Genomic DNA, 25,880 nt, shown 5'->3' with positions numbered 1-25,880 from the left:
AGGAGAATTGCATCAATGATTAAAAAAATCACTTATTCCCAATTTGGCTTCTACTATCTATATTCTGCTTAATCTGCAACTATTCGATGCTATACCCATGCATCATCAATTAGCAAGATTTAGTGAATAAATAAAATTCAGAACAAGACTTTGTAACTTTTCAGGATTATCATTGTACTTAACAATGATCTTCTCAATGACACTGCAAACTCTGTGAGGAAAGGGATGAAGCTTTCTATTTTTGAACTCCCTACAATTACCATTGCAATAATTCCTATGCACAACATCTAGAAGGAAATGAAGAAATTTGGACAAATGCAGGGTGAGGCACAGTTGTGAGTATGTAAAACAGTTCATTCTCATATTATTATTAATTATTATATTATCTTCCATATGGATAACAGTAAACCTACATTTGCCCCAAATTGTATAGAATAGATGCTGAAATGCTTTCAAGTTTGTCATTTGTTTTTAAAAAGATATACACAGGGCATGAAATAAGCATGGGGGTGTAGTGGGTAGAGGAGGCTTATAAAAAAAAGGAGGGAGAAAAGGCAGGGGAGAGAGAGACATATCTAGTTATTTAAAATTTCCAAGTAGTTGCAAGTTCTGGGACTACTTTCCTCCAGTTCTAATATGTATCACCACCCCTCTCTTCCACACTAGGAGATATATTTTGTCAAAAAGCGATAGGTCTCTGAATAACCATATCTTTGTATCTCAATAGATAACATTTTCCTCTAGTTTTAACATGTAGCTGCAGCTGTAGGCAGCAGTTTGACAACTGAAACTGTTTTACAAGTTTTGCAGTTTGGCAGAAAATCATTTTGAGGGTCTACTTATGGTCCTACTACTTTTCCATCATCAATGTAAAGCAAACCAACCAAGAATCCCAGTAACCCAGCAGCATGATACTTGCTTACTGTAGACCAGGGGTCCCCAAACTACGGCCCCGCAGGCCGCATGTGGCCCCCTGAGGCCATTTATCTGGCCCCCACCGCACTTCCGGAAGGGGCACCTCTTTCATTGGTGGTTGGTGAGAGGAGCATAGTTCCCATTGAAATACTGGTCAGTTTGTTGATTTAAGTTTACTTGTTCTTTATTTTAAATATTGTATTTGTTCTCATTTTGTTTTTTTACTTTAAAATAAGATATGTGCAGAGCCCTGGCCGGTTGGCTCAGCAGTAGAGCATCGGCCTAGCGAGCGGAGGACCCGGGTTTGATTCCCGGCCAGGGCACACAGGAGAAGCGCCCATTTGCTTCTCCACCCTTCTGCCGCGCTTTCCTCTCTGTCTCTCTCTTCCCCTCCCGCAGCCAAGGCTCCATTGGAGCAAAGATGGCCCGGGCACTGGGGATGGCTCCTTGGCCTCTGCCTCAGGCGCTAGAGTGGCTCTGGTCGCAACATGGCGACGCCCAGGATGGGCAGAGCATCGCCCCCTGGTGGGCAGAGCGTAGCCCCATGGTGGGCGTGCCGGGTGGATCCCGGTCGGGCGCATGCAGGAGTCTGTCTGACTGTCTCTCCCTGTTTCCAGCTTCAGAAAAATGAAAGAAAAAAAATAAGATATGTGCAGTGTGCATAGGGATTTGTTCATAGTTTTTTTTATAGTCTGGCCCTCCAACGGTCTGAGGGACAGTGAACTGGCCCCCTGTGTAAAAAGTTTGGGGACCCCTGCTGTAGACTCATAATGATAATCAACCGAGTTCTTCAGAGACTACATTCCACTAAATGCCCTAGGGCAGGAAACCTTGTAAGTTAGACACAGATGGCAACCAGAAAATTGACTTGCTACTTTGAAATGATTGTCTCCCATCCAGGTTAACGACTTTGAACAGCTCTTTCTTTTAGTTCATAGTCTACTAGTAACTGTCTCTCAGCTCCAGAGCTCACTACACCATAGCACTCTGCCTCCCAGGACCTGTTTGTTGCTTTCTCATATATATAATACACGTGCTTCGGGGTGATGCTCCAACCAACAGAGCTATCTGGCCAGGGATTTTACTTATTTATTTACTATGATTGATTCTTTTTTTTTTTTTTTTTTTTAGAGACAGAGAGAGGAAGAGGGAGAGAAGGGCGGGGAAGGGAAACATTTATTTGTTATTCCACTTAGTTGTATATTCATGGGTTGCTTCTTGTGTATCCCCTGATCAGGGATCAAACCTACAACCTTATCTTTTTGGGACGAAGCTCTAATCGACTGAACTAACTGGCCAGGCCACTTTCTCATGAATATTAAGGTCTAATATCTCAATGCTTATGTTTCTGCTTCTGCTTACTCTCTTGAGTCCACCCTGGTGTAGCAACACTGTTTAGAGGATTTAATAGGGAAGATAAACATCAACAAAATATGTGACTGATCAACATCCTCAACCTTTAATCAGACATGGAGTCTTATCATTTCCACAGTGAAATGCTTCTCCCTTCAATTCCCACCCTCTCCAGCCTTACTTTCACTGCCTTAATTTTGGTTCTAGGATTTCATGCCTGGCATTTTGCAATAGGCTTTCCATTTGATTTTTTTTCTTTTTTTTACGTCCAGCCTTTCCTCTTACCAGTCTGTTCTCCACAGGGTTGCCACTTATCTTTCTAGAATACAGAGCTAAACTGTTCACTTTCTAACAGAATCTCTATGGTTCCACACTCTATCGCTGGTAGCGTCTAGTAATGGATTCCAGATGGGCTATGAGGGCTCAAAAACTGTATGCAACACTTGGGTGTATATGTATTATTATCATATTTCTGGAAAGAGCATTAATAGCTTTTGTCAGATTCTCCAAAAAAAGGTTAAGAACCACTGGGTTTAAGATAAAGTCCAAATTATTATTGTAGCATAAACACCCTTCCTAACTTGTGCTGAAATCAATGTTCTAGACTCATTTCTGTTGTTCCTAATCACTCATGTCCTCTACACTGCAGTACTGGGCACTGCTCAGTAAAACAGCCTCCATGGGAACTTGATATTCTGTTCAAGATCCTATTGCCTAGATTTCTCACCTCCCCACTTTCCTCCCATTTTTTACTTTCTTTGCTCCCTGCTTTAAGATGCAGCTCCATGGCCTGACCTGTGGTGGCACAGTGGATAAAGCGTCGACCTGGAATGCTGAGGTTGCCGGTTCAAAACCCTGGACTTGCCCAGTCAAGGCACATATGGGAGTTGAAGCTTCCTGCTCCTCCCCCTTCTCTCTCTCTCTCTCGCTCTCCCTTTCTCTCCTCTAAAATGAATAAATAAAAATAATTTAAAAAAAGATGCAGCTCCAAAGTCATCTAATGAAACATCCTCTTATCTCCCCATAGAATCATATGACTGAGACTTTATATACATGGCGTTTGTCAGCCACTGGACTGTCATTACTTGTTTACTCAACTGTCCCCAGGAATGGACTATAGGTTTCTTAGGGGCCATGACAAAGATGTACTCAGTGCCTTGTAGAACACCGGATATGTAATTGGTCTCAGTGTGTATTGATTGAATGAATAATTAACACAGGGCAGGCTAGGGCAAGTTGTAGTTGAGTGTCTAATTCATAATGGCTGTCAGCTCTGACTCTTGAGAATTCATATACATTCAGATTCTCTAAAGACCAAAAGGTGAAGTGTGTGTGTGTGTGTGTGTGTGTGTGTATCAGGTTCAGATAAGCAAGGGAACAGAGGAGAAAAAAATTAATCAGACCCATAAAATAAAAAGATCAGATTTCTGCTTATTCACATGTCTTTTTACTCCAACTTTGAATTTGCCCAAATGTTTAAAGCTGAAAGATGATTATTAACCTGTTACTTCTTGCCTTAATCTAGCCTAAACCAAGTCCTAGATGTCTATCTGCCAGAGTCCTCATGGCTCAGTAAACAATAGTCAGTTCCTCGGCAACACTTGGGAAGCATGCTTTGTGGAGATGAGTGTGCTGCGATCAGGAGGGAATGGAGAGAAGTGGGTGAGGGAGTCCTGACTTAAAGGCATAGGCTGCTACCAATAAAAAAAAGTGAAGATATTTATCAAGTCATATTTCAATGAATGCAAACACAAGTGCAGAACATATAATCATAGATCACAAAAAAATTAATGTTGGACAGAACCAGGAACAAAATGACTCAATAAAAGGAAGGTTTTTTTTATTTTTTATTCAGTGAGAGGAGGAGAGGCAGAGAGATAGACTCCCACAGGCACCCTGACGGGGATCTACAAGCCCACTAGGGGGCGATGCTCTAGCCATTAGGGGAGTTGCTCTTTTGCTCAGCAACCAAACTTTTCTTAGCACCTGATGGGGAGGACATGAAGCCATCCTCAGTGCCTGGGGTCAACTCGCTCCAATGGAGGCATGGCCGCAGAAGGGAAAGAGAGAGAGAGAAAGAGAAGCGAGAGGGGGAGTTTGGAGAAACAGATGGGTACTTCTCCTGTGTGCCCTGACCAAGAATTGAACTGGACATCCACATGCCAGGCTGATGCTCTATCACTGAGCCAACCTGCCAGGACCCTATAGAAGCAAGTTTTGATACAGGTTTTAAAGTAAGAGTTTTGAACTGCAGAGAATATATTTTCATTAGATTCCATGTGAAAATAAATCTAAAATAATCAAATCAGAGCACTCTGATGTTTAAAAGAAATTGATAGAAGCAAAATATTGCCATGAGCCCTGGAAGATCGGGACTATGTGATGTTCAGCTTTGCACCCTACTGTCTAACACGGGCTTGATGCACAGGTCACGTTCAGTGAGTGGATAGTGTTTAACCAGTTCTTCTGTGAGCACTTTTACTCTTAAAATGTTTCAGAGAATGGACATGGATAATATTTATGAGCAAAATCTTCTAAACAGGGACACAGCTGGGGATCAGGACTTGGTCATCAGGGATTTTTAGGGCACTTAGTTCTCCATGCCTCAGTTCAGTCACTTCTATAAGAAGGAAATTTTGCCTGAATGTTTTTTCCTAAGACATTCCTAGCCAAGAATGTCTATGATTCTAAATTACCCTATCTCATTAAAGCATATTAACAAATCATTTCTAACCTGTGAAATGAGACATGATCGTCCGCTTGCTCTAATTCATGAGGTTGCTGTAAATGGTTTAAAAAAAAAATGCTAAAATATGAAAGGGTTGGCTGTACAATTGCTAAATGAAATTCAAGTAGAGATGAACCCCTATCACTTCAGCTCTAAGAACTGTTTAACTAAAAAGTAATTCTTGAAAAAAAGAATCTCTATTGGGACACCTTTTCTGTACTAACACAGCAATTACCAGCATCCCGAAACTGTCAAATCCTAGGGAGTTCTGAATAAAAAAAACAAAATGCTAAATTACACTCTGTGCTTTTTACTGATAAACGTGCACTTAAATCTTTAAAAATCAGTAAATACTTGTAGGCAAAAATTCACCACATGATATCTAAAAGCTCACTTTATATTATGGTTTACAATTTTTCTATTGGTTTATGTATTTCCTATCCAAGCCTTAAGGATGTTTTTGTCTCCTTATCCTGTTTCCATTCATAAGTATAGCAATAATTTTCATAACATAATTTCTTTCGTATCAAAACAGAAACTCTGTTATTGAGGTTCTTTATTTTTCTTTTATTTTTTAATCAGAGGAGAGGAGGCAGAGACAGACTCCCACGTGCGCCCCAACCAAGATCCACCTGGCAAACCGACTGGAGGGGATGCTCTGTCCATCTGAGGCCCTTGCCTGGTTACCACTGGAGCCATTTTAGCACCTGAGGTGGAGGCCATGGGGCCATCCTCAGCGCCTGGGGTCAACGCACTCTAATCGAGCCTTGGCTGCAGGAGAGGAGGAGGAGGAAGAGGAGGAGGAGGAGGAGGAGGAGAGAGAGAGAGAGAGAGAGAGAGAGAGAGAGAGAGAGAGAGAGAGAGAGAGAAGTGAGAGGGGGAGGGGTGGAGAAGCAGATGGGTGCTTCTCCTGTGTGCCCTGGCCAGGAATCAAACCTGGAACATCCACATGCTGGGCCGACACTCTACCACTGAGCCAGCCAGCTAGGGCTTTTGTGGTTCTTTATTGGTAAAACTTATATTGGTTATTTTAAAAATATTCATATTTCTGAGTATATTTTCAAAATATTATGTCCTTTATCAATAATAATTGAGGGCCAGTTGCCTTGGTAGTATAGCCTTTGTTGTAATTACAGAAAAGAGCATAAGCATTCTCAAGTTAAATTATTTTTATGTTATAAATATAATAGCCTATAATTTTCTTTAATACTATGTAGCATAGATTGTTGTCTAAGTTCCTCATTTTAAAACACTGCAAGAAAGACTTTGGTTTTCTAAAAAAAAAACTTATCTTTCATGGCCAATTATAATTTTTCATCCATTACTGTACAAGGGTATATAGACCTACATGTATTGAGGTGGGAAATAATATTGGTGACTAGAGACACATCTTCCAGGCATCTCTGTATTGTAAGCCCTTCTGCTCTTGATTCTTGATAAAAGTAGAAGCAAATACCATTTTCTCAGAAGTTATAAACTTAATTTTTGCTTTCAATGTGCAAGCATTTTGAGTCTGACACTTTTTTTGTTTTTAGCAAGAAAAAAAATCTTTTTTTTTTAGAATGATTCAATATTAATTACTTGTAGAAACAGTATCTCTGTGCATCGCATTAACCATGTTTAGCAGTGAAAAAAGTTAATGGCTGCTTAAAGCAACGTTATAATCACTGAAATGCCTCAGGAATATATTAAAATGCATCTTGGCCACAGACAATATCAAGATTACTGAGGCGCACCCCAGGCATCTTTTTTTTTTTTTTTAAAGGCTGTTTTGTAATAAGCAGAGAAAGTGAAGGTGCTAAATCATGGTTTACTACCCCATTTGCCTCTTAGCCTCTCTGTCTCTGGTGCTGGGCTTCAGAAATCAATTTCACACACGGCTGCTACCAGCATTCTTTGAGCTGTTCAGAAGAAGGCACTTTCTCCTCTTTTTATTAAAACCAAGCTCACTTTCATCTCCCAGCTCCTGCTTTGTGCTTTCCTGCCTTTACTTTTCACTTTGTCAGTGGCGAGAGTTAAACTGTCTCCTGCCTCCTTCCCTTTCACTTAACTTCTTGAAAGGCTAATCCACATCCACTGCACCCACTCCCTTAATGCCCTCAAATTCTTCAGTGCTTCGCAATCTGGCTCTTGTCCGAGCACTGAAGTGCCAGGGTTCCTCTGAAATTCTTTGGAGCCCTGTAACTCACCACATCCAATTACCTTGCTGTGGGATCTGCTGCCCTGGCTCCCTGGCTCCCTGGCAGTGATTACTGGCCTGTTCTGTCCCTGCCTTTTCTTACTCATCCTGACTAGTAAGTAAATGCTGGAATCCCCCAAGTTCTGTTCTTGGGCCCCTGCCCCTCTCTACAGTCCTGCGATCTTATCAACCACTCCCTTCTCTTGAACTCTTCTTCATAGATGATATACAAAAACACCTCTACCCCAATCTCCAGTGGTCTAGTTCCACTGACCTCAATGACTTCTTAGTACCTTCAACTCAACATGTCCAAAACCATTCAATATTTAGGTCCCCAAATCCTTTAGCAGTTTCTCCTTTAACAGTTATAAACACATAAACATTTCTAGAAAAAATTTCCCCTTCCTCCATCCTCTCTCCTTCCCACCTTACACACACACACACACACACACACACACACAGTGGGGAAAACATTTGCGTTAGGCTTGCTGGCTGAAAGCATTTTGCTTGATTAGTACTAAGCATGAGGCAGCACCACGTGTGGATAGTCTATAACAGGTTATGGGTGCTCACTCTCAAGGCAGTGGGTGGTGGACTGCCTGCCCGCCACTGTAAGAGGTCATTTTGGCCGTTTCTTTGCCTGAGAAGTGGTCTTCCCTGCCTGTGTGCTCATCTGCCATTTTGAGACTCTATTAAACAGAGTGACCCAAAGCTTTGTGGCTCCGCAGTTTCTCTACCATCTGCCTGAATCCAGTGTAGACCTGCCTGGCCTCAGTCACCAGCATTACACACACACACACACACACACACACACACACACACACACACACACCTGTACTAGATGCTGTATTTTCCTTCTGCAATGTATGGCCATTCTGTTTCCTGTTTTCCATTCCACCTGATGCCCTAAGGTGGACTCTTCTCAGCATCATACACAACTGGTATCTCCTGTTTCCAGTCCCCACCAGCTCAGCTCCCAGGCAGCACAGCCCTCGTGCAACAAAACAGCTGTAGGTAAGAACGAACTGGTGGCTGGGCAGAGGGCCTTGAGTTCCAGCTCAGGGGCTGGTCTTTGAGTTGACTGACAGCTGGAGCCAATGAAGGCTTTGGAGCAGGGCATGAAATGCTTGGAATTTTACAGTTTTCAAAGCACTTGTACATATTCATTTGATCCTCATAATATCCCTAGGAGGCACATCAGGTTTATGGGCATTTTAGAAAAAAGGGACTAGTAAGGTTGGGGGATGTAGGGATGTAAAAAGGATGAGAAAAATCCATTTTACAACCACTTCCCCAACAGATAAGAGGAATTTAGAATCCTTTATGTATAATTAAGTAAGTGAGATAAGGATGGATAAGTCAGTCATCTGGACAGGAATTACACTTGGCTGTCTGAGGAAAGCAGGGGAAAAGAAGACCAAGTATTTAATCTGACAGTATCTCCACCCAGAAAAAGAAAAATAAAGAAAATAAAAGATTAGATGACAAGTATATGCAGAAGACTGGACATCCTCACACTGTTTAATTTTGTTTCTTTAATCCAGGCTCAGAAAGGTTCTAATTTCTATCTTGTATAAAATATGCATGGTTCCTATTTTTCTTTCTTTTTTTAAATTCTCTATTTTTTTAAGACTTTATTTAGTCAATTTTCAGAGAAGAGAGAGATAGAGAGAGAGAGAGAGAGAGAAGAAGAAGAAGGAGGAGGAGGAGGAGCAGGAGGAGGAGGAAGCATCAACTCCCATATGCGCCTTGACCAGGCAAGCGCAGGCTCTCGAACCGGCGACCTCAGTGTTCCTGATCGTCACTTTATCCCACTGCGCCACCACAGGTCAGGCATGGTTCCTATTTTTAAATATAAAGTTTATAAATTTAAATGGGCTGGTAGATTATACCTCAGAATACATGACATTTTATTAACTGGAAGACTTCTAGGTTTGTTTGCAAATGCTACCTAACAAGTAGGATAATCATCTTCATATTATACACTATAATCCCTCTCTCCTTCCTCCTTGTCTATCTCTCTCACACACACAGACACACACACACACACACAAATTACAAAGGGCATACATTTCAGCTACATATATGAGTAATTGAAATAAGTATAGTAGTATTTGTATTTTAAGGAAAAAGGGCTCCTGGAGATAGATGATAGATAGATAGATGATAGATGATAGATAGATAGATAGATAGATAGATAGATAGATAGATAGATAGATAGATGATAGATAATGATAGATTTTTTTTGAGGTGGGAAGGGTTATATCTTCAAAGATGTCTATCTTGAAAGATGAGGCAAATCCCTAACAGGTGAGAGGTGTTTAGAACCGTTTAAATATTCAATTAGATCAGTTGTTATCAACTGTGGCTACATGCTCATATTACCTGGGAACTCAAGGAAAACTGCCAGTGTCTGAGTCTACCTTGTGGGAGGGAGGTTGGTGGCTGCCCAGGCATTTTTAGTTCCAAGTTTCAAAGATGTTTTTGATGTGGAGGACTGTTAGAACCCTGAATTATACAATGGTTCTGAGCGAATTCACCGGATGGCTTTCTTGAACCAGCCTTTATTTGTTTTAGAATCCCTGACTTCAGTGGGCTCCAGGCCCAACCCTCACCCAAATTAAAAAGAAATCCCAGGTTTTCTTCTTAGCCCCTTTTTCTGAGATTGTAGGGGAGACTTTAATGACCAGGCAAAGCTATCAGCTGCCTTGAATCTGGGAAAAGATAACAGTTTCTGGGCTGTAGAAGTGGAGTAATAATAACTGCTGATGTTTATTGGGCACTTGCTATGTGTGTGAGCTATTGTGCTAAGTATGTTGCATGACTTGTTTTATTAAATTTCGCAATAATACTTTGAGGTAGATGCTATTATTGGTCCCCAGTTTGCAGACAAGGACCCTGAGACACAGAAAGTTTACACTGGTGGAGCCAGGATTTGAGTCCAGGCAGTCTGGCTCAAGAATTCCCACTCTTAACAACCACACCAGGGAGGTTCTCAACCTGGTGTGTATCAGCATCACCTGGAGAGCTAATACAGTACACACGGGCCCAAGCTTGTTGAAGTAGGAGGAGCCTGGGCCTTTATGATTTTAGCAAGTGCTCAGCTGATTCTGATACTGACTCCAAATAGGGACCTACTACACCACACTATATGGGGAAAGCAAAGGTAGGTTTGTAGTTGTTCGTATGGAAAATAATAAGTAATAATACAAGAATAAACTTTTATGTACTCACAACTGTAAACCTACTTTGCCAACCCCTATATTGCTTACAGATAATAAAGCTGTATACTCTCTCTCTCTCTCTCTCTCTTTCTAAGATGAAAGGGGGCCTTGGGCAATGAGGTTTTGACCTTGGTATGGGCCAGACCAGAAGAAAGGTAAGTAAGCTCAATGTACAAATTACAATGTTGCAGACTGGCAGACAAAGGCAGAAACCATCTGCATCAGCGGATAGTGAATGGATAGAAGGAGGGAGGAGAGAAGTCTATAAATCATGTTTCTGCATCTGAATCTCAAGCCTACCTTTGCTCCCATTGGTTACATATGGGAAAGACCCTGAGACAGTATTTCCTGGAATTCAAGATGCCATAGAATGAAGTCACATTATTTTATGTACCATGAAGAATAGCAAAAGCCATCCATTAAACTGTGACCTGCTATCAATTATAAGATGCATCCAAGTTTCTAAAATAAGAAAAAAAATTGTGTATCTCAGGATCGATGAAATACGGTACAAGCAGTGAACTCTAATGAACTTGATTCTGAAACTGTGGAAATCACTCAGCACGTTGGGGAGGCTCCTGCTGACAGAGTCCAAATAACATAGTTCCAACAACATGGAAAATAGTCTGTACTGCATATTTTAATATGATTTGTTTGCTAAGAAAATTGAATACACATACACTAAAAGTAGAGGAATTCACACCACCCTTTAGGTTTCAGTACTCAGATTTCTTATCTGTGAAATGGGTTATGCTATGGCTTATCTGGGGTAGCATCAATAAACAAATAGCTCAGTACTTGGCACATAGGAGGAGACTGAAAGTCACATTTTTCCCCTTCAGTGATTCTGAAGAGATTTTTCTGTTGTGTGCAGTCAACTTGGGGGAAGGAGGAAGGAGAGTTAAAGTGGTAGGTGTCCAGAATTAGAATGAAAGTCAGAAGGGCCATATGATTTCAAACATAAACACCTGTTTGATGCTGTTCCAAAGCAAATGTACTTTATGAGGTGAGGCCAGGCTATAATCAATTTTGTACTAATGCTGAATAAAGGACTACGTGCACTTTGGAGACTATTCATAATTAGGAGATGAAGAAATTATATACCCGCTGGATTCCAATGCCTGATTAAAAATCTGATGCCTTAACATTTGGAGTCATAAAGAAAAAAATACTGAAAAAAAAATATGGGACATTTAGCTCCCACTTTCTTTAGTACAATTTGTGGGGGTGGGGTGGGGGGGAGGTCACATTGTATTTTTAATATAAAGTAGTAAATTTATGAATTTTAGATAGGGCTTGATTATTTTCTGAAACCCACAATTAATATTTAATCAGGGCAGATAACTTAAATTTAGATCCTTAATGTTGCAACTTTTATTGGCGTTTCAGCTGCTTTCAAAGGGAACTTCACATGTGGAGCCCATATTAGATAATGTGGAGCACTGCAAGAACTAGGGCAAAGATATTCGCTGGCTTCCCCTGGAAAGATTCATAACTGTGACACGAATCTGAAGAGCCGAAAAGGGCACTGTTTGGTGAGAAAACAGATAAATAACCACAGGAAAACACTGCATTTTCTGATTACCATATTCACCTGCAGTCCACAAATGCCCCCATGTTCTGGGCTTTGTGTTACGTGAGGATGATGAAGCTTTCAAAAAGCACAGGAGCGCCCATTTGAGATAGCCGCTATTCACTGAGAGTAAATAAAAGGTTAAGTCACAGCAATGTGGCAATCTTTTAGGAGGGTGGGGCCTGTATTCACTCTTTCCTGACGGAGTGACAGAAAGTTTTTAACTTTTTAGAATACTGACACATTTGCCACTCCATAGCCTGCCGTAATTGGGGAGGGAAAAGATCTCCGACTGTAGTTCACAATTTGAACAAGGGGGCTTTCAATAAAAGTATTCGTTCATTCACACATTCATTCAGCAAACCTTTGAACCCCTACCCAGTGCCAGGTACAGGCTATACGGTAAGCAGTGGGACCCTACGAGCCCAGAACACAGTTGGTGTTTTGAGTCTCTGAGGCTGCAAGATGTAACATGAAGGAATTTTTTCTGCAAAGAACTTTGTAGCCACATATGTGAATGCTTTCCTCTCTCCATCACTGCTGCTGCCTTCAAGGAGTCTCACCAGGAAGGGAGCAATAATCTCCTAACTGGCCTTTTGGTATCGGGGCCTCTCCACTCCACACGGACCCCACAGCAGTCTTTCTAGAACAGCAGCTTGGCACGCAAGGCCTTTCGTGAGCCAGGTATGCTCCAGACACTAGGATTCACTCGGAGCTCCTTGAAATCACCTTCTTTTTCCTTCCTGTGTCTCTGCTCGGGCAGGTGCCTCTGCCTGAAAGGCCCTCTTTCCCTCTCTTGTCTGCCTGATGAACTTCCATTGATCCTGTAAGATGTCCCTTTTTTCATGTTACCTTTAGTGACCCATTTCAAAGCCAAGTTCATATGTGCCGAGCCCAGAGCCTGGGTCAGTGCAGACAACAAACTTCATTCTCCTGTGTCCTTCCTTGTGCTACCATCACACCTTATTTCTCCACTCAGCCTCTTTCTGTATTATCTTTTTAAACCTCTGTTTAGAATGTGTGAGTTTCCTGGGTGTTAAGATTGTGTCTCGTCTCTCTTTTTACTTCAAGCAAAGTGTATGGCATAGAGCAGGGGTCCCCAAACTTTTTACACAGGGGGCCAGTTCACTGTCCCTCAGACTGTTGGAGGGCCGGACTATAAAAAAAAACTATGAAAAAATCCCTATGCACACTGCACATATCTTATTTTAAAGTAAAAAAACAAAACAGGAACAAATATAACATTTAAAATAAAGAACAAGTAAATTTAAATAAACAAACTGACCAGTATTTCAATGGGAACTATGCTCCTCTCACTGACCACCAATGAAAGAGGTACCCCTTCCGGAAGTGCGGTGGGGGCCGGATAAATGGCCTCAGGGGGCCGCATGTGGCCCGCGGGCCGTAGTTTGGGGACCCCTGGCATAGAGCATGCCAACCCAAGACAAAGTTTTCACTGATACAAGAAAAAATAAAGAGAAAAATAAGGACACGAGTTAGTTTTTCATAAAACTAGATGTGTTGAATTAGATTTTCCTCTGAAATTACATACTTAAAAATTTTGGCTTATTCAAATAACCTTTAATTTGCAGAAGTGGAACAAAGCATCAGAACCAGGACAGGAATGGAGGGTTCCAATCTGCACTCTGCCACGACTAGCCGACCAACCTGAAGTATGTTATATAACCTTTCTGTGCCTCAGTTTCCTTAGCTGCACAATGAGGAAAATAATTATAACTACTCCATAGGATTGTTATGCAAATTAAGATAATTTATGTGGAGTACATGTCACATTGAAGCAAGCACCTTCTATAACATTAACTGTTATAATTTCATCTGTAAAACTTTGATGATAAAAGTTTTATTGTCTTAACAAAGTAAAAAATTAGAAACTTTGTATCTGTTTTCAATGCTTCCTTTTTAGTTGCAGACATATCTTTTTTTACTCTTGAACTTTTAATGATCAATTATAAGTCTGTGAATCACTGCTTTCAATAATCTAGAACTCTGAAATGAACATAAACCACTCAATGGGTTTCTCAAAATCAAGATCCTGGAGTCTATTGCCAAAACAGTCCTACTGATATGAGTCCCAGCACTACTGAGCTGAAGTTGGCAAAGTGGGACTTCCGGGGATAAGAATGCCTGCCTTTGATTAAGGCAGGTTGGGGCTGGTAACAGATATGGCCGAGGTGTTGGAAAATCAGAGACCTTCCTAGCAGAGAGCTGAGAACATGCTGCCTGGTTGCCAGGATGATGCTCAAAGACTTGTCAAGGTCCTACCTACTAATGGTTTCCACAGAGCAAGCTAAACCTTTTAAGGAAAACTCTACTTCGATTAGTGTTCTACGTGCATGCCACTGAGGCCTTTTATTCTCTTGAATGAGGGGCTCATTTCAAGGTTTCACTACTTAAGCATAGTCCTACGATGGAAAAGACAGGTGTTTATGTGTCAAATAAACACAGAGACAATGTAACACACTCATTAAGCTTAGATTTCAGTATTACTAAAAAAGAGGATTCCAGGGGGGAAAAAAGACACAACTCAAAGGAGTGACCTTAAATATAAATCTTTAGAGTTTTTCTAACACATTCTTTCTTGAATTACTATAAATAATGAATTAATGTGTCTATTTCTTTAGGCAGAGACCCCCTTACATCAGCAATAGTTAAATACACAGTTTAAAGAAAATAATATCATGACAGCAACATAAAACCAATGGAAAGTACAGGCCAATTAATTCCTGCCTCCTCCCTACCTCCCCGTCCCAAGTGCTTTCTGATGTTATATGTAGAAAAGACCCATCTTTAGAACCGTGTCTGTTTTATTCAACACAGTATACCCAGTACCTAGCACAATGCCTTATACATAGCGCAATAAATATGCAATTCTGCACTGACAGGAGGAAGCGAACACTTCTTGGAGACCTATTATGTGCAGGGTCCTGCATGACGTTATTTCGGATATCTATCACCAAACACTTCCGCATTTTTTCATTGACATGAAAAGCAAGAGAAATAAAGCTTACCAATATGATATAAGTCTATGTCAAGAGACAAGAAGAGATAAGCTGCACAGACTTTAGTTTCCTATTTTTGCCATGTCACCCTAAGGTTTATAAACCATCAATAATCCTTGAGTTTTTACTCAAGCTGATTTTTTTCATCAGCTTCATTGGTTCATTTGTTTCTTCTGAATGTGCCATTTCAACATTTCAACCTTTATCTACCAAGGCCAGCTCACCTGGCTCTTACATGAAGGGCCTTAGAGTCCACATAGTATAATAGAAAGAGAATACATTCTTTCTCAAAGGAATATGGACTCACACTGAAGAGATTTGGCCTCCAGCATCTGAATCTTACCTAGTTGGTGTTTCTAGCAAATAGGTCTCAAATCTGTTGGCACACATTTATATTTTAAATTCAATTATCTGCAAAATAAACTGGCTGGAATAGGTAATTAATTCACTTATTTAACATTTTTTTTCTGGTGTTAGGGATGTAAAAATATCCAAGACGCAATAAAATCCAAACTCCTGCCTTCAAAGATAACATAGTCAACTGAAGTCACATTTTATGCTACCTCAAATATTCCTTTTAATTTTAAACCACTATAAACCTATGTCCTGGGATTCCAGATGTCAATTAAACTAACTCTTTAACAGTAATTTCAAAATATGTTTGTTATCTCAGACCAGCTACAAGCCCCAAAGTAAAGGTGTGGCACATGAGGAAAATTGCACTGGATCTCAATGATCAATGGTTGTAGCAACTACAATGAAAAAACAGACTATTTCTAAAAAACTTTCCTCTACATCTCACTACAGCACCCAAGCAGTAGGGCATGCTTTTTGTTTCCATGACCCTTTTTCAGTTCTGGTTCTATTGATGAAGTACAATATTGGAACAATACTCTGGCAGACTTCAAATGGTGACTGAGATTATAGGAGGCAAAGTAGTCTGAGAAATCGGACACCCTACCATACCTTACTATGAGAACAAAGGAGGGTATATTTATTTTATTGGACAGTTTGAATTTATTATAGGTGGCTCATAATTTCCTGTCTCATTTCTTTGGGGCTCTTGGAATTTATGTCAGGATGTCTTAGGTTATCACACTCCTTCCCTCCTTTGTCCCAACATTTATGCCAACAGACTGAATTAACTTAGAGAAAGTCCCCGGACAAAAATTGAAGGGGAAAAATACCCAAAGCTTTAGATGAAGAATGGCAGAAGCTTTGGAAAAAAATCTGAAAAAGCAATGAAGATGAAAATGGAAACTCTGTGAAAATTAATGTAGTGTAGAATTGGCGAACATACCACTTATTTCTTTAAACAAATAGAAGAAAGAACCCGCTTATGAGGTGCACCCAAATAATTCACAGGTGGTGAAACTATTAGAGTCCTGCAATTTCTTGCCTCAGAAGTGGAATAAATCTCCTGCATTATAAATGGCATATGCTCATATATATGATATTTCTACTATTTCCTTTCTTTCAACTATCCCCCTTTCCGTGCACAAGACCTTTTGGGTTTTATTGTAATTAGTTTATTTTTAATATGACCTTTAGTGAAAAATCTAGTGAGGAAAGGAGATGCAACCTACTATAGTAATTGCACTTACAGAAATATAATTTCAAATGAAGTAGTTTTTTTTTTCATGTTCAGTTATTATAAAGTAAGCACAATGTAGTAGAAACTACATTAGACTGAAGTCTGCCAGCATGATGTTTCAATGATACCGGGGCAGAGGGAATTGGTCCTAGATATTAGTCACACATAATTAATGGTAATTCTCACAATGATAAGAATTTGCTTTGAGAATAATTTTTTCCTAAAGAATCTCTTTTAACTAAGAAACTATTCTAGTGTGTTCTGTTGCACAAATTGATATCCTGAATTATGGAAATTGGGAAAAAATTAATGTTTGAAGTCAAATACTGACTTGATAATATGCATAAAGTAACAAATAGTCTGTGGAAAGTCACAATTTACATTTACACATGTGTAAGAGAATTAAACAGATAGAATCTATACAGATGCAGAAAGTTACAGGATTAGCCATTTTGTGGGGCAATTGAAAATAATAATATCTATCACAGAACTATTCCCTACAGAAGAGTTTCTTGAAACATTTAGAAACTGACAACACAATGCCCAATAGTAACCACCAAGCTCCTCATTGCAAGATTGTGTTTTAATCTATTTTCCATAGAGCCTGACTCTGTGTGGGTATATAGCTGGTGATAAGTAAATGATTTTTACATTTAATTAATCACTTGAAGTTTACAAGACACTTCAACATCTGATGCTACGTTTGCCTCTCATGACATCCTGCAGTAGATGGAATGGGTAACAGTGTGTGGATGAATAGATAGAAACTGGAGTGAGTTATATGACTGAGCCACAATCATAGAGATAGAATCAGTGCAACAGCCAGATGGTTACACTTTAAAACTAGTGTCACTTTCATGACCTTCTAGGTCATCAAAATGTATCAAAGATAGTTTGAGACTAGGTATAGTCAAGAAGTATATTCTACTTCCTATGCTGCTGTATGAAACATTTGTTTTCTTTGGATATATGAATCTGTCTTCCTCTCTGTCACTTGTTCATTCCTTTTGTTTCTGACATCTGTCTTTGGACTGGCATTGGTATCATGCCTTGGTGTCTGCATCTTGGTATCTTTTCTTTTTTTGTTTTCTTTGCCTGCCCCTTAGGTCTGTGTGGTTCTATGTCCTTGACCATGTTGGTTGTGCTTTAGGAAACTAGCCTCCACTATACCCCCAAGTACTTAGCATGCTCTACGTTTGTGATAAGTTGCACACCACAAAGATTAAATCACCATAAGGATGACATGGCACTTTCTTATTTCAGTTTTCCCATATAATAAATGGAAAGATGTATCAGTAATTTATCAGTGAGTACTAGAATGCTTGTAAAGTAGAATCATATGTTATTTAAAAAGGTTTTCAGTTGAACAAATAACACCTTTCTGCAATTCTCAGTGTTTAACACAACAAAGGTTTATTTTTTGCTTGTGGTTAAAGGAATGTCCACAAAAGTAACCCTATGTGAGTGGTGGTGTGGGGCTCTGCTCCATGTCGTCACTCAGGGACCACAGCCTTCCATTTGGTGGCTTTGCCATTGTCTAGAATCTTAAAGTTCTCCACAGGATCTCTGCTTCTTGTAAGCAGGAGAGAGTGGTTAGAAGTACAGAGAGGATTACATGAGAGATGTCAGGCTTAGAAGTGCCATATTTCACATCTAACTAACTATAATCCTTTGACTAGAATGTAATAATATTGCTCTATTCACTCACAGATAAAGCTCGGAAATATAGATTACCTTTGTGTCAAGTACTAAAAAGAACTGAGTTATCATGACTCCATAGCATTATTTCTGCTAAAATGAGAGTTTATAATTACTTTCTAGTTTTATAAAACTGTGGCTAATGTAAATATTATTTTCTTCCTGAAGACTAATTTCATAAAAGAGAAAAGACTTGAGAACTAAATAAATTTTTAAAAGAAATAAAATGTGCACAATTCATTTGAATTAACAATAGCAGAAGGGATTGTTGTTCAATTGTTATTTATTGTAGGGATGAATATGTTTATGAGAAAGAGAAAGAAACAAAATAGATGTCTTCTCTTTGGAATTTATTAAGATTGCTGACTTGGTCTTCCCAACATCAGGGTTAGTGAAATACTTCCTATGTGAAGTGGATGCTCACATTTTCCCTTGTTAAGTGCCGTTGATCTCCTTTTCACTGTCTCTTGCCAAGTCATTCTTATTCATCCATTAAAAGACATTTATTGAGATCTAATCATCAGACATTCTGGGAGAAGTGGGAGGAACAAGTCATTCCTTCTGTTGTCACCCACAACTTTATGGAGTAGACAGACATGTAAGCACAGTATGAGAAGCAGAGTCAGAGATAAATGGAGGAAGCACAGAACTAGAAGAAGTTACAATTAAAAACATTACAGAGAATACAATTAGGTATTTATGCCCCTGAAAAACAATTACTACATGCTGACTATATATGTAGCTATATATTGGTGGAATTTGGGATGGGCATAGTCAAACAGAGACATTTACAGTATATCTCCTAATGAAGGTTAAATAATTAATGAGATAAATTTCTATGACTGAAATGGAGACTGTTAATAAATACAGGAAACATTCAAACTGAATTATAAATACTGAGCCTCTGGAAATGCAATAAACAAAAAGCCAGAGGTCATTGTTGGCTGTACACTACTACCATAAGGACATCTACATAACATGGCCAGAAAACTTTTAACTGCCCTGCATGGTAGGTACTCCAGTTAGCAGGGTCCCAGGGAGGAGAAACCAGAAGTTAAGCTTTATACAATGTAGGTTTTAATCTTGAAGTTCAGGAGTTGGGGAGACTTAGTCATTTAATTTTGAGCTCATGGAAAGAAGGGGTTGATAGCAACAGCTTACCCCAGTTAGCAGGCAGGATCCCCACACAGCTGTGCTGGCCTACTTCAATTAGGATCCTTTAAGACTGACATCACCCTGGTATGCCAGTCCTAAGCTGCTCATGAGCCAGTACTGCCAATCAAGCCAAAATTCAACCACATTGTATGGTTGTTATGATTTAGACAGAAAATGACATGAATTTGTCTCATTCTGGTGAAAACACAAAGTTTGAAGCCAGCTCTCTAGAAGATGAAAGTTAGTAAAAATAGCAAGACTGTAACACTTAATTTAGACACATTTTCCTGTGATTATTTCAACACAATTAACCAGTAGGTTGCTCATGATAGTTCCAGGAATGCTCTCACAAAAAAAAAAAAAAAAAAAAAACCTTTCATGCTATGAAGAGGTCATTTTTGAATCACTCTACTCATGAGAACACAAGAACCAGTAGAATACGCATAATGAAGGAAGAGTAGAAGGAAACTTAAATATTTAGATTGAGAAACTTAAATAATTATACCTGAAACCTGAAACAGATACATATAAAATAGGGCTATTACTTGACCAAAGAAACTGGACTTTACATATGAATTTAGAAAATACCAAATATGTAGAGAATTAGAGAACTATGTGATAGTCTCTATAAAATCCTTCTTCTCTTAATTTAGTTCACAGTTTTGATGCCTGAATATATGAGGCACTCTAGTATGTGTTACAGAAAATGCAGAAATACACAGGACACTGTATTTTTTCTGAAAGAGTTATAATTATATTTTGGTTAAGCCATAATAAAGGGGAGGACCAAAACACCAGATCACATCTCATCCAAACATAAATCCTGTGCAAAATGCACCAACATACACTGGGTTAAAAAAATGAGAACCAAGTACGGGTTTAACCACACTTTACTGATTAAAATTACATAAATTAAATCTACTTTAATTTTGTTATAAGGATAGAGGGTTAAACTTTGTGCAGCTCCTAGGTTTGAGTAACAGTGTACCCCATGATATGCCAGAGAGCTGTTTTCTGGTTTATTCATACATATTGATAAAGGAAAATCAACGTGTATTAACACTTATTGAAATGCACAAATACATTCATTTATTCATTCTCTAAGTTTCTGTCAAAAGTCTTCAATATCCATGTAGTCTTCCAAGGGAAAAGAATTCATGGTGTAACAGGATTCTTTTGTAGTTCACTAGTGACCACTATTGGACATACTTCCCTCAACTTATATAAAGCAATAGAACTGGTTCACATGAAAATAACAACGGAGTCCAGAAAGTGGTCCTGGACAGACCAAGACACTAAGAACAGGGGCCTGAGAAAACAAATATGCAGCTGACCATGTCTAGACAAGAAACTTCACTAAACATAAAGAAAATAATTTAAAAGAAATGCCTCACTATGTTTTTCAGATTTTTGCACAAAAAATATCCTTGATTTAAAGATAATCTAGGCATGATAATAAACAATAGATACAGAATGAACAGTTACAAGAAGGTGCTTGTGTGTGCACGCACACACACATGCACGCACAGTCTCTCTCTCTCTCTCTCTTTCTTTCTTCTTGGAGCAGGCCACAATCTGCTGTAAATAAGGGATTTAGCATTCATTCCACAAGCTAATGGTGCGTCTCGCCATCCAAGATAGATCCACTTAGATAATAGCGGAGGAGAGTGCCAGAGTGACTGAAGGGAATGGGCTATTGTGTTTGACTAGTTTCCATGTATAAATTAGTGCAGAGAAGAAAAAGAAATTCAACAGAAAAACACATGTACTTTATTATAATTCCAAGTGTTACTCTTGCAACTCCCACAATAGCAGGCGAAAGAGCTTAAAACCACTTAAAAGAAACAAAAAGCAAATGCAAATTTGATTAAATGCCTTTCTGACAAGAAGTGATTTGACTTCAAGTTTGGATGGACACATATGTCAAGGGCTGGTCATGGTTTCTGCCACATTCTTTTTGAGCTAAACAATTGGGACAAAAATAAAGAACAGGAGGGGGAGAATGAAAAAGGGAAGTAGGATGGGAAGACGTGGGAAGTTGGGTTATGTGGCTTAATTTGACCACTAATATCAGGATGAAAATCTCTTGATCAGTACTACTGTCCTAGTGTGTCCAGAATAAAAGTGAAGTCTATGGTGATTTGCATAAAAATATAGCTGGTTACCTAAAATAGATATGAAAGTCACAGGGACATCATTTTCTCAGGCATAATGCTCCAAATAGAAAGGACATTGGTGAACAACAGTTGATATTTGAACACACTCATGAACCAAGTCTTGATACAGATGGCTCAGCTGTCAGGGATTCAAGGATATGAAACCTGTTTTGAAGTAAAAACTGGCTTGCCACAAAATGAACAGGTTGTTTTTCATTTAAGATAAAGGGGTCTTTAAAATTGCTTAAATTAATTCCAAGAGTAGACAGACACTTGTCATATATAAAAGAACCATGGAAAAACAACACAACCAGTTCAAGTTGTCTATCCAGACTGAAGGTTGAGCTGACAGTGTCACAGTCCTAGTTCTAAGTCAACTACTAATCAGGCTAAAGATCACTTTCTCTTAGGCCAATCATTGAATTTTGGCTTCAAAGTTAAAGGAGGCAGTTAATGAGTAAGTGTAATAAGTGCCCATAATATTGTACACATCCCTAATAGACAAAATGATGCAAAAAGTCTAAATATCTCAGTCTACAGATCAACCACCGCCATTGCTTCCATCCTTGCTAAACATTTTATAATCACGGTACAAAGCAAACAAGTTATTTTCTCTCCATTACGTGTTTGATTTAGGTTCTCAAACATAAGCTTATATCCTTATCTGTAAAATGGGTTTAAAAATGTCTTACCGGCAAGGTTATTGTGCAAATGGTTTGTCATGCTTTTCCAACAACTGGCCCAGTGTTTGGCCCGTTTAGACACACAGGACCTGGCAGGTATTACTAATGCTGTTATCACTCTGCACACGGGTGTATCTTGGCACTCGCAAGTCGTTCTCTTTCTTTTTTTGCATAACTCTCAGAATCCCTGTTCATTTGAATAAGGTATGAAACAAACCTGGGTTTGATTTTAGTTTATCCTCAACACAATTGTTGTCATTATAACAAAATATGTTTTATGTTTTAAATCTGAAATGTCTCATTATGTGCTCAAATACACATATGAATAGTCAAAATATCAAAGAGGGATATAATGCATTTACCAAATGGGAGGCAAAAATAATCTATTCCTGAATGGGAAAGTTCTTCCAAACTAAAATGAGATCATACTTCATATGGAAGATACCAAAAAAGTAACGTGTACTGGTTAATTTGCTTTACGATGCAATTAGATGGCAAAATAACACACACTTTTTAAAAATCACAAAGAAAAAACTGACAAGGCAACCTAACGGTGTGTATATAAGTAACACGTCCCATATGGAAAAAATGAGACACCTTTCATAAATTGCTTGCTTCACTAGTCATAAAGCACACCTAAACATTCTGCTTTTTTATATATTCCTCCGAACAGCTAAAACTTACAGTCCATTCATGCTTAGAACTCAGTTTGCCTTTAAATTGTTAAAAAAAAAAACTTGAAAATATATTTCTATATTTTCAACATTTGCAATGTAGCATTATGATTTCTTGGCTACCATCATGCAAATAAGTGGGAATGTATAAAATAGTTAATCATTGTCTGATTACCCTATCTGATGAATCTTCCTGGAGTTTTTCAATTTGTAACAAATGGCTTACTTCCCTTCTTCATAATTACAGGGCAGATCAAATTTGTCAGAGTGTAATCAGAACAAAACATTCCTTCACCATTGACAAATCAATGCAACCTATGTATTCTTTGCTTTTTTACCTAGTTCCCTTCTTGCCTTGTTGCCTTCTGAAGAAGTGCTGGCATGCCATAAATGTGACAGGGAGAGCTACGATCACGTTTGTTTGGAATCAGTGTGTGCAAATTTTGGAATCAAATCTTCAGATGAGGTTTACTAAGCTGCCTGCCCAGAACACTCTGGTTTAAAAAATGTGCATTGCTATTAATATTTTGAGTGTAGATTTTTTTGGACAGTAAGTGTTCATTTTCTGCCCATAAAACCAAGTATGAGTCACAATGGAACATTTACTTTGAGTCAAAAATGCAGTGTGTGCTGATGTTCAAGAGCAGAGCATCTTATCACTGTGACTATGGAAAGCAGCCGTACAGAAAGTCAGCATTTTCTTCTCCTTCAAAAGCAGATCTGAGATCAAAGACCATAATCCTCAATTCATAAATACCAGCATTAACTTGTATCCATAGATGACTTGCAGTAATTATGAGCTATAATCTGGGTTGGCTGCAAAGAGGCTCCCATTCCCTCTTTTACCTGGTTCCACAGCACATGTTCACAGAGAGAGAATTCTTAAAAGGTACTGGGGGAAAGCCCCCACAGCACATCCCTCACAAAATTCCAGGAACACCACAGTGAGTGAGTTTGATTTGAGGACGCCTGTCACCCAAATTCCAAGCATACATACCACCATTTACACAGTCCCAGCTCACAAACTCTGTGCAGTCTATCCCAAACTTCATGTCTCAATATTATTATCTACCTCTAACTAATCCCACAAAGTCTGGCAGACTTTATTTTGCTTGGGAAGTTGGAATTAAAGTTCTGAAAGATTTTTTTAAAACATGTAAATTATTTTACCTGTCATTTGAAGATAAAGATACACCCCCACACACATACACAGCAGCACCTCAACAGCACCCAGACTAAATGGCAATAGCAATGTATAGAAAGGAAAAGACATTTACCAGGAGCAGGAAAGCCAGCAAGAGGAGCGGTGTGCCAGGAGTTGCCCGACGGCAGCATTCCATGCTTGGATCCTTGCCGGAATCCGAATCGGACACTGAATAAGCTGCTAAGTGCTCCTCTGCCTGCTGTCACATCCAGTCCTGGTGCTAACACTCCAGCCCTGCCTATCAGCTTCCATCAGCCCCGCTCACATTTCCTGACTAGGGGTGGGTGGGTAGGTGGATGGGTGGGGGGTAAGCTGAATGGAATCTCTCTCGGAGCAGGCAGCCAGCCAATCAGGCTCCTGCTAATCAGACATGCTGAATAACAAAGCCAGGGGGACAGAGAAAGTGTAACAGTGCTAGCAAAAAAAAAAAAGGGGGGGGGAGGACGAAAAAGAAAGGAGAGCAGAGCGCGCAGCAGAACGAGAAGAGAAATGCAAAAGCTGCAGAATTATAAAAGATGAAGCCAAGCCCTGTGCTATTAACTAACCTGGTTAGTTCTTTGTGAGATATGTTTTTCTTTGCCATTTGCTTGTGCTGATGTCCAATGCTTTGTAAAGTACAGTAGCTCCCCGTGACTCTGTATTGTTCCATTCAGGAGAGAAACTTAATTCCTGTCAATACATAACATATGCCATAAAGGGAAAGAGTCACAGACAAAACCTGACTTAATGTGCCCTTTAAATGTGTTCTGTACAACTGCTTTATTTCTCTTCCATAAAGTTGCTCTTTATTTTCCCCTTGACTTGGTAAAGGGAGACTATACATTTTTGAAAGTTACTCCCTAAACCTAAATAGTGGCATAAGTTACTTTGTGTATTAATTACTTCATCTGAAAAAAAGGAAACTGATTCTTTGTAAAGTGACAGTGTAAAACATCCAGGGTTTACTAGGGCTAAAGGCGCAATTAGAAATTTAGATCCACTAGTTTAAAAAGAAGCCCTTAACAAAGACGCGGGGATGAGAGGCGCTGCAATTTGGGGTTGAGGAACAGCCTGGTTTTGACACACTGCCAACTCTCAACTATCTGCTTTAGCAGGGGAAGAGAAAGAAAGGATGAATTAAATCCTCAGTTAATCCCAAAACCTTTAACGGACAGTTTCAGCCTCCTTCTTCATGTCCTTTATCAGAGCTCCTAGAATGCAGCAGAAAAGGCTGAAGTGAATTTTACTGTCTTTTTCATTCCACTGGGGCAAGAGGGCAGGATGAGGAGATGACCGTCCAGGTGCAGTCCTAACTCGGACAAAGTGCTAATGAACAGTGACATGATGACAAGGCCAAGGGAAGATCAGGAAACTTCTGAGCTGGGTTAATCCACCAGCAAGCAAGATTTGACTCTTCCAGAGGAGGATTTTATTCCAGTTTTTAAAAAGTGTCAAGCATCCAACAAGGCTGTCTTTCTTTCTATCTGCTAAGTACATCGAGATTTTGAAAGAATCAGATAGCAAACTTTGCCTTACATTTCCATAGGTGTCTCATGAGGAAGTTTTTCCTTGGTAGATCTGATAGCTGAGAAATATGTACAGTAGAGGTAGAAGATGTTTAGAATTAATGTTCTTCCATTTCATTAATGAAAAAATATCGACAAGAGGCATGAAATATAGCAATATGGAAAACCTGATGAAGCCATAATAGGCATGTGAATACAGGCAGGTCTGCCTATAAACAT

General features: G+C 39.3%; 1 protein-coding gene across 5 annotated transcripts in view; it reads right to left on the bottom strand.

The window, feature by feature from the left end:
- ADAMTSL1 (ADAMTS like 1) overlaps window positions 1-25,880 on the bottom strand; it is a 1,054,626-nt gene that overhangs the window by 449,916 nt on the left and 578,830 nt on the right. Inside the window, exon 1 of one of the 5 annotated variants that reach the window (XM_066257322.1) lies at window positions 24,230-24,373. The exons of the other annotated variants lie outside the window; for them this stretch is intronic. Coding sequence (XP_066113419.1) covers window positions 24,230-24,292 — 63 coding nt within the window. The 5' untranslated portion in view covers window positions 24,293-24,373. Of the gene's footprint in view, window positions 1-24,229; window positions 24,374-25,880 lie in introns of those variants that run through there. 5 annotated transcript variants of the gene reach the window in all.

This window comes from Saccopteryx bilineata, chromosome 2 (assembly GCF_036850765.1).
Source record: "Saccopteryx bilineata isolate mSacBil1 chromosome 2, mSacBil1_pri_phased_curated, whole genome shotgun sequence".
NCBI classification, from domain to species: Eukaryota; Metazoa; Chordata; class Mammalia; order Chiroptera; family Emballonuridae; genus Saccopteryx; species Saccopteryx bilineata.
Note: the sequence above shows the minus strand (reverse complement) of the source record. Positions and strands in the feature narration are given on the sequence as shown.